At 61.6% G+C, this 9,448-nt stretch overlaps 1 protein-coding gene across 1 annotated transcript in view; it reads right to left on the minus strand.

Moving 5' to 3' along the window:
- SLC16A2 (solute carrier family 16 member 2) overlaps window positions 1–2,458 on the minus strand; it is a 34,247-nt gene extending 31,789 nt beyond the window's left edge. Inside the window, exon 1 of the mRNA XM_076347443.1 lies at window positions 2,143–2,458. Within this exon, the coding sequence (XP_076203558.1) occupies window positions 2,143–2,458 (316 nt within the window). The remainder of the gene's footprint in view (window positions 1–2,142) is intronic.
- Window positions 2,459–9,448: the final 6,990 nt, after the last annotated feature.

Raw genomic sequence — 9,448 nt, forward strand, 5'->3', positions numbered from 1 at the left:
CTGCTCCCAGTTGGCGGGGGACGAGGGGGACCCTGGGGTCCGGCTGTTGCTTGCAGCTGGCAGGAGCAGACTGACGTCGGAGGACAAACAGACAGCATTGGTCTTTTCAGGAAGGCCATATCACTTAGCACTTGGAAAGGAGCTACAATATTTTCCTGACTATGTTTGCACGCAAACAAGTGCCGCGGGGAAATTATGCAACCCTGAGCGGGGAGGGGTGGGAGCGAGGGAGGAAGGGCTAGAGGGGGGCCCCACGCTGCGCCCCCGCTGCCCTTGGCCCCAGACAGTGCAGCTGCAGCCCCCGAGGTACTGCACTCCCTGTGGCAGATGAGCTCCATCACCGCCACCTCTCCCCTCCGCCACCGGAGCCCCTGCACTGCAACCTCCGAGCGCGGAGGCAGCACTCAGCCGGCGTGTCGCACAGCGCAGGGGTTATTAATGGCCTCTTCATTAAGCACCCGGACCAAAATGCATATCTTTGTCACCCAGGCAATTTAATTACCGAGCCCGGGTTCACTTCGCACACCTACATGCCTTTCTTTTTTCCGGGCCTCTGTGCAGTCATAGCCATAAATAAATGGATCGCAGGAGCAAGAGGCAGATGCTGACTCCTACAACCTCCGTCTTGGGCATGAGCCTTTAAACCACCAGAACTTGCAGTATTTAATTTCTTTTGTTACCGCTTTTACCTTTAGAGCTCTGCCTTAGGCTTTCTAGATACGATCACAGGGAGAAGGAAACAGCGCTATGCGATGAGCTTCCTGGGGATCACACGCACACTCATACAAGCCCATCAATCACCCTAATTACAACCGGCCACACGTCCGCAGCTCTCTGCGGCACTCCGTTACTGCCCATAATTACACGATCGCATCGTTGCTCCGGTAACAGTATCGCAGCGTTAATTTCGTGATCTGTAGATGTGGTGTATCTCATAATGCATTTCATCCTGGCGCGCTCATGGCCGTGATCACCAGTCATGCGTCAGCTGAGCGGAGGGAACACGGGCAACACTGGTCCCCAAAATAAGACTTTAAGGTCCTCACGCGCCCCCCAGCACTGCCTCTCTCCGCAGCACGCTCCCACTTCGGTTTCTGACTGCTGCCCACGTCCCATCCAGAGTAAGGACACCACCACAAGCAGTTTCCCTCAACGCCAAGTGCTTGTCTCTACCCGCCAGATAAAAGCAAGGTGGGCCACGGGTGTCCATCGCGGGGATGGATATGATCTTCTCGGGGATGACACCAAGACCTGGGACAAGGCTGGGCCTCCCGACACCGGTGTCCGTCACGGACCCGCTGGGACCGCCAGGCCGCAGGCTGGTGTCCCTCTGCCAAGCCTACTTAAACAGTGGGGTCTTTGCAGTGAGAAACGTCCCTTTTCTCCACGTTAACACTACACAGTCCTGATCCTGGCTGAGCCTGCAGGTCCTACCAAAACACACAACTGGGTGCAATTTGGGGGTCTCGCTATTAACGGATGTTAACTACTGGAGACCCCGCACCGCCCTCGGTGTGACCGTGCAGGCGGCGCTGCCAGACCGGCCCTACGCAGGCTTTCCCACTGAATGGATACGACTTGGAGGAAGCGTGTCGGCGAGGCAGATGATCTCCTGCAGCCACCCCTGAGCGTGATCCGGCAAAGGCGGCAGCCAGCCAGCCAGCCAGCTTGAAAAACCCGTAACAAAATAACAATAATAATAAAAAGGGGGTGGCTTACACACACCAGCTGATTCACCAGCGTTGCTCTCCTTCAAAACACACCAGGCAGGACAAGCTAAGGGCATGCTTTTCAGATGAATTACTTTTAATTGAGTACATAGGAGCTTAGAAACACATGATGCTGTTGGAGATAAATATAGCCACGACTACAAGGATGGAGGGGGCAGGGAGCAATCGCGGTTCAACGCATCCGAGAAGGAGCTTCCAGCCCCGCCGCCTCCCCGGTGCGCTCCGGGAGGCAGCGCCGGCCGAGCCGCCGCACCTTCCCCCGCCGCGCCCCCGCTCCCCCCGGCCCAGGCGGCTCCGCGGGGCTGACAGCTCCGTTCATGCAAGCCCCGAGCGGCGGTCCGGGCAGCCCCCCCCCCCCCCCTCGCCCTGCCCGGGCCGGGAAGGGGCCGGGAAGGGGCCGGGGAATCCGTACCTGTTTTGAACTCCAGCGCGGGGTCCTTCTCCCCCTCGCCCAGGTCGCTCTGCAGCATCATGTAGAGGATCCCGAAGGAGTTGTGGATGCCGAAGATGGAGCCGTTGCACCAGGCGGCGGCGAAGACCACCACCCAGCCGAAGCCGCCCTCGGGGGGCTGGAAGGGCGCGGCGGCCCCGCTCGGCCCCCGCTCGGCCCCGGCCCCGGCCCGCGGCTCGCCCTCGCCCGCCGCCGGCCCCTTCTCGCCGCGCTGCGCCATCGCGGCCGCGCTCCGGCCGCCGCCCGCCGCCCGACTGCCCCGCAGCCGGTCCCACATGCCCGCCGCCCCCCCCGGCCGGCCCCCCCGCCCGCCCCCTCCTGCCGCAGCCTCACTCCCCGCCTCCCCTCCGCCGCCTCCATCCTCCTCCTCCTCCTCCATCGAGCCGCTCGGCCCCCGGGTCCCTACCTGCGGCGGGGGCCGCCGGCCCCCCCTTCCCGCCGCGCCCCCCCCCCCCCCCCCCCCCCCCCCCCCCCGCCGCCGGGCCCGGCCAGCCGCGGGCGGCGCTTCCCCGACGTCGACCGCGCTCACCGCCCGCCCGCGGGGCTTAAAGGCGGCCCCGGGCCCGGCCGCGGCCCCGCATCGCCCGTCGGGCCGCCGCGCCGCCCCCGCCCCCGCCGCCGCCGCCGCCGCCGCCGCCGCCGCCGCCGCCGCCGCATCCCGCGGCGGGCGCAGCCCCGAGGCGGGCCGCCGCCAGCACCGCCCCCGCGGGGCCCGGCCGGGGCCCGGGAGCCGCCGGCTGCCCCCGCCGCCCCCCGGCCCGGGAGAGCCCCGGCCCCGCGCTCCGGCCCCCCGGCTGCGGGAGCATCCCGCGGGGGGGGAAGCTGCCCGGCGGGGAAGCGCTGGGGGGAGACGAGGGGGGCCCTCGATGGCCGCGGCGGGCTGATGCCGCTGCTCCCCCTCTGCCCCGGCCGAGGTAAACGAAGCACCGGGAGCAGGCCGAGCGGGTGGCAAAACACAGCTCCGGCGAGGGGATTTATTTCCTTTCGTGCCGGGTTTGCCAGTGGGATTTTTGGCTCGCCGGCACCCCCCACCCCGAAGAGCTTTAAGAGCGTTTTTGTAGCGCCAAGCCGGAGGCAGGCAGGCTTCTTGCTGCCGGGTGGCGAGGCGAGGCGCCTGCCGCTTGATCCCAAGCAGCGGGGTGTTCCCCAGGGCCGCGGGTCACCCCACGTCGCCCCGGCTCTGGGGTTCGCCGAGCTAGTGGTGGCGATGCAAACCCGGCGGGGAGCTGCTCTCTCGCCTCTGTCTTGTTTTGCGATAACCTCTGCCTTTTCTCTTCTTTCAATAAATAATTACAAACCCACCAATATATTAAAGCCTGTCTTTTCACACGCTGAAGGTATTTACACTTTAATATATGCCAAGTCTAAGTTATTATTCTTTCTTTACCCTAATGGCTGTGTCAGTGTCAGATTCCTATCAGAGTAAAATAATACATCCCAACCTCACGCTGCTCTTTCTTTACCTCCAGGGGTATTAATTACAAACGCCTGGCGAGGCGGCAGGGCAGGGTGCGGAGCCCGGCAGGGAGGCGGCAGGCAGGGCCGCACCGCCAGCACCGTCTCCCCGCTTCTCCCGCCGCCGGAGAGCAACACCCAGGCACGGGCAGGCGGGCTGCGGGGTGGGAACGTGGTTGCCTACGTGCTGCGGCTCGCCGGGCTTCGTGAAGACCCTCTGGGACGTTGCCACAGCCAGAAAAACCTCTCCTTGGCCTGCCTGCCTGCTCCCGACTGCAAATCGCTGCCAGCTCCGGGACTGCTCCATCGCCATCCGCTGCCTCCCACCCAGGGGATGAGCAGTGGTTCTCCCTGGCTCCGAGCAGCTTGCGTGTGCGTTGGCGAGACCCAAGCTGGAGGGGCGCGACGGTGGGAGACGCGGCCTCCTCCCCTCGCCTTCCCGCTTCGCAGCCACAACGATCGAGGAGCCCAAATCCCCCTGACCCAGCAGGGTGCCCGGCGGTAACGCCACGCTTGGGTCAGCCTCGCTGCTGGAGGAACTGCATTTTTATTTCCCTTCCTCTCTGGTGTCTCCTCCCCGGATCCCCATCTCCGCAGTGCGGCCGGGGGAGGCTTGGGAGGTTTGGGAGCATCTTCCACTGCCCTCTGCCGACACGAGGAGCCGCAGCGCTGAATTTTAATAACCATTTTGCCATAGGGCCGGCTGAGGTTGCTGGCCTGTTGATTTTATTTTGTTAAACCCCAGCAATCTGAGAGGGAAAGGGTTTGGGGTACCCCAGGCTGTGTACAGGGGAGCTGCACCCCAAATGCTAATTCCCCGCAGCAGCAGAGCTGGGGCTGGATTAAAAACAGCAGAGAGAGAGGTGGGAGAGCCCTTTGCCATAGCACACACCGTCTCACGGAGACTTCTCCCCTCCGGAGCTGCAGAAGGCTCTCGTGGAGTGGGGAGCGGGCGGTTAATATTACTGTGGACCTTGAGCCAGACACACAAAACCCACTGAGCAGCAGCTCTCCTGGATGTTGGCTGCACGGCACCTTGACGGAGGATTTTCTGGCACCGGCTGTGCCAGGCATCGCTGCAGCTTTCTGGGCTGGGCTGGACAACGCTGAGGGGCCGGGGGTAAAATCGGTGGGGGAGGCTGAATGAAAGGGGGGTTAAAGGGCTGGGCTGGTTGCGCTGGTGGAGGCTTCAACCAGGAGGGAGATGCAGCCTGGAAAGCTCTGGCAGCATCGGGCAGAGGCAGCTTTGCTCGCTGGTGCAAGACCAGCTTTTATTTAGATTGGAGCATCGCACCCAGTGTTTGCAGCTCTGTAACCACAAGCTGAATGAAACACCAAGAGAAAAACCGAAGATAAAGCTGCTCTTCCCTGGTTGCACTCGATAATAAAATACTCTTCTGTGTCCGTGGCACGGCTTTCCTCAAAGCCCCCAGCCTGCTGGCTTGGTAAGGAATGCAGTGGATGGCGGCGGCTGAGCCGGGCTCTCTGGGACCCGCATCCAACATCCCTGGAGAGCTGGCAGGCGGTGCCTCGTGTCATGGCTGACGGGCCTCCGGTTGCCCGGGCAAAGCGTTGCTGTCAGCAGCTTGTTGCTTGTCTCCGAAACGTGGTGCCAGAGCCTCTGCCAAAGGAATTGGCAGCTATAAAATGTGTGTGTTTGGTTTTGCAGAAGGGGAAGAGGGACTGAATGGAAGCATCTCATGCAAACACCTTGGGAAGCGTCGTGGCGGGATGTGGCCTCGAAGGAGAATACAAATTCCCAGCGGCTTTGCAACCCGGCTTTGCTTTGGCAGGCATTGCACAGTGGCATGGCCCAGCGCGGGGACACGTAGGGCTGTCCTGAGCAAGCCTCGAGGACAAAACGTCGCTGACAGTGTCTGGTGCTTGGCCGAAAGCGCTGGGAAAACAGCTCTGGTAGCGAGCAGCTCCCGGCAGAGACATTCGTATGCTGGGCGCGACCCCTTCCCCACACGCCCATCATTAGCAACGCTTTTCTCTTTACAGTTCAGCTGTAGTTAAGACAGCCGTTACATCTGGCCTGATGTAGACAGCAAATACATTATCCCAGAGGAATAAACAACTCGGGGGCAGCCTGAAGGGACATGGCAGCAGTCACCCACGGGCAGGGATGCTGGGACACAGGGTCCGGCACCCAAGGCTTGTCACGGTGAGGAGGCAGCGAGAGTACCAGGGCTCACAATGCTGCCGGCGCTGCCTTCAAAGGAAAGCAACCCTGACGGCGGGCAGCCGGGCTGCGGGCAGCAATGCGGGGCCGCTGCCTGTTATACCCAGCCAAGGCAAAACGCATGCCGTAGCATCCTTTCTCTGCCTGACCTTCCCAATGTTAGGAATCAAAATATTAGAGGTGGCATTTTCCGCCTCGTTAGCGAGATTAAAGTCAATTCTACTTAGTTTGGCTGAAAAATGAGGCAACGTAAAAGTGCTGGTGTGAGCAGTGGGTTTTCAGGGCACGATGTGCCATCAAGCTCCCCGTTTGGCTTCGTTTTGGTGCTGGAAATTGCAACACCGTCTTCACGCCAGCGGCTGCAGGCTGGGTGGGGAACGTGGTCCGGCTCAGCCACCACCGCTGCCCTGTCTGATTTACCATGCAGTTGAGCAAAAACGCTATTTCTGGCCCAAACAGAGCAACGGGATGGATCTATGTCATATTAAAGGGCTTCTGGAGCAGTTTAGCTGCCCGCTCGCCTTCACCGTCCAGGTGAAGAGGTGTGAAGGGTACTTTCCGGGAGTGCTTCACTGGTTTTGCCTTTTTCCTTTGAAATAGGACCTACAAGGGCACGTTCCTGCAGGGAAGTGGAAGCTCCTGGCTGGAGCCACCAACCCCAACCACCGTCCAGCTGCCAGCAGCGGCCCCGGCTCTGCCGTGTAACCCCGCAAGACCTCGGCGAGAGGTGCCAGAGGTGCTCTGCTGATGGGAAGAGCTCAAGCCGGCGCACAAAGGAGGCAAGGATCCAGCTGTAAATTAATATTTTATAGGACACCAAGAAAAATCAGAGAGGCTAATTACAGTGATAATCATCGCAGCCTGGAGGCATTTCCATGGAAGTCAGGAATTACCCAGGATTACCTCACTCCTTGCAGCAGCCTGCGCGGGAGGCAAGCGTGTGCGGCAGCAGTGGCACAGCACCCGGCACCTCCTCCTGCGCTGGCTGGGGGTCTGCGACCCAAAGCGAAGAGCAGCCGGGTTTTGGCAGCCTCCCGGCATCCGACTCCAGATGCATGGCTCTTGGTTTGCTGAGTTGAGTGTGATGGAGGGTTGGAGTCACGGGGTTTTTGGCTGAGTGCTTACCCCGCCACCACTGTGCCAGCGCATGCCTGTTTGTCTCCAGCGCCACAGATGCGGGAGCCATTGTTGACTCCAAGTAGGCTAAAACCCCGAGGTGTTCAGGGCATTGCTAGCAGAGAAGTTTGTGGATGTGCCCCCAGGATAAGTTGTTCCCATGATTCGTTAATTAGTGATAGTAACTGATAATTGCATAGTTTATCCGGGGATAGAATGAATTCCCCATCAGCTCCTTGGTTTGGAGGCTGGGGAGCACATCCCAGCTCCAGCACGGCACGAGGTTGGCCCCACACTGTTTGTGGCAAGCCCAGAGCATCTCCGTGAGCTGCATGGCCAGGAGGGCTTGCCTGCTCCTGCCCCATGGCCCAGAGCAAAGCCAGCACAAACATCTCCAGGGCAAGCCGCGCCGGGAGCAGATGAGCACCAGTGCCACTGGTTCGTGCAGCTGAGCTCGAGCAGGAGGGCACCACTGGTCTAAGACCCAGCCTGCAAGTGGGTCAGGAGAAAAGCTTGGGTAAAAACCCCATGCCTGCTGCGCACAGAGCCGGGAAGAGCCTGGGCAGAGGCCAGCCCTGGGCTGAGGGTGCTGCTGCATGCCTGCACCCTGCCCGAACCACATGGCGGCAACCCTGGCACCGGCAAAGACACCAGGCACAAAGCATCCCCTCCCACAGCTCCAGGGCGGGCATGGAAAGAGAAGTTCCTAAGCTGTAGAGTTGGTAAAGAGGCAGAGAAGGTCTGCAAGGACCTCCTGTCGACAGACCGTCTGCCAAAATGTCCGCTAGCGCGTGGCCTGGCCACCACCCGAGGCTGTGGTGAGACAGCGAAGGTCCCCCGCACACAGGAGCGGAGCTGATGCTCCCTGGCTCTCCATCTATCTGCGACAGGAGCAGCGTGCTGCCTTTCTCTGCCTGTCCCTGCAGCGTGGACCAGATGGCCAAGCTGCATGGGGCACCCCGGGCACGCTGCCTGCTCGTCGCCTGTGCCCTCCGAGCTCAGGTGTGCACGGGGGCTGTGAGCATGCTTGCCCAGGCAGCACGGGAGGTGGTCCGGGGGCTCCTGGGGCTGAGGCCCGAGGTGGTTGTGACACCCATTGGATTTGCTCCGGGCAGTTTGCGGGTTCACGACATGCTGACCTGCTCCTGCCATCCCTGGCAGCACAAAGAGCCCCGGAGCTGCTCCAAGCAAGGGCTGGATGCGACCGATAGCTCCAGGCAGGGTCTGGCAGCTCTTGGCTCAGACATAATGGGCCATGGCAGAGGGACTGCTCACACCTCCTGGCTGAAGGTGAGTCCTCCAAATCCCCGTCCCTGCGATGAGGTGGTGCTGACGCAGGTTGTGCCCATCCTGGGAGGAGCATCAGCCTGTCTTGCCCCGACCAGCTGCAATTCTGGCTCTGTTAGGATCGGGGAAAACTTTTACTTTGTTTTTTGAGATGAAAACACCTCCGGCAGCACCAGCTCATGCAAGCAGTACAGGGACAGCACAGCCGGCCAAGGAAGTCCAGGCTGAATCCAAAGCAGCCGGCCTGAGCAGCCAAGCCGCCCTGGCCGCTCAGGGAAGGTCCCTGGGGACACCCGCAGGTGGGGTTGGTGCGAGGGCACAGCAGCTGGGGCTGGTGCAGGCTGCAGACCTGCCCGAGCACCCTGGGAATGTCAAAGCTGCCCTTACGCCACTGCCTGCAGAAGAGACGGGCACTGGGACGGGACACAGCCTTGTGCCAGGCCCCTAGCCAGCCTAGCAAGTTAGCAGGAGAGAGCAGCTGTCCCTTTTGGGTTGCACCCACCACGCATCCGTTCTTGTTTTCTCTTCTTGATGAGGACCAGGAGCTGTCGCAGCAGCGCTCAGGGCTGGGGGTGCAGCAGCCTGATGCGCTGGGGAACAGGGAGCTTGGCCCCATTGCCTCCATGGTGCTTGCTGCGGTGCCTTCCTTACAAACGCGGCTTAATCCAGCCCAAACGCGGCTTAATCCAGCCCTGGAGCGCTCCGTAAAAAAAAAATCAAAGCGTGAGTCATCCCACTCCAAACCTCAAACCATGTCACAGATCATCCCTCGCTCTGCTGAAGTTCTCCCTCTTCCCCCCGCATGCCTCAGTGGAAGGGGAAAGGGGAGGCAAACGCAGTTGCCCGCATCCCAGCTCCTCGCACAGCTAAAAAACCCGTCTCGCCTGGCTCACTCTGCCCTCTAGTAGCGGCTGGATTTACAGCAACGTGCTATTTCGGTGCCGTGCCTTGCTCTGCTGCACCTCCAGCCTCCAGCCCGGAGCCGGCCCTCGGCTGCCCCGGCTGGGGTGGGAGCACGGCCGGGGGTTTGAGGAGGAGGGAGGGGGGGGGGGTCTCCAGAGCCTGCCCTGGCTCCGCCGGCATCCCTGGCGTGGAGGCGCAGCCGACACGGGCAGGGCCGTCCGATTTTCCCGCAGTCCCAGCCCCTGAGCGAGTTAAAAATTTGTGTCCCTCCTCGGCCAGCCTGGAAAAAATCCCTGCCGGTCACCGGGGCTGGAGCGTGGA

This window comes from Aptenodytes patagonicus, chromosome 9 (genome assembly GCF_965638725.1).
Source record: "Aptenodytes patagonicus chromosome 9, bAptPat1.pri.cur, whole genome shotgun sequence".
Lineage (NCBI taxonomy): Eukaryota > Metazoa > Chordata > Aves > Sphenisciformes > Spheniscidae > Aptenodytes > Aptenodytes patagonicus.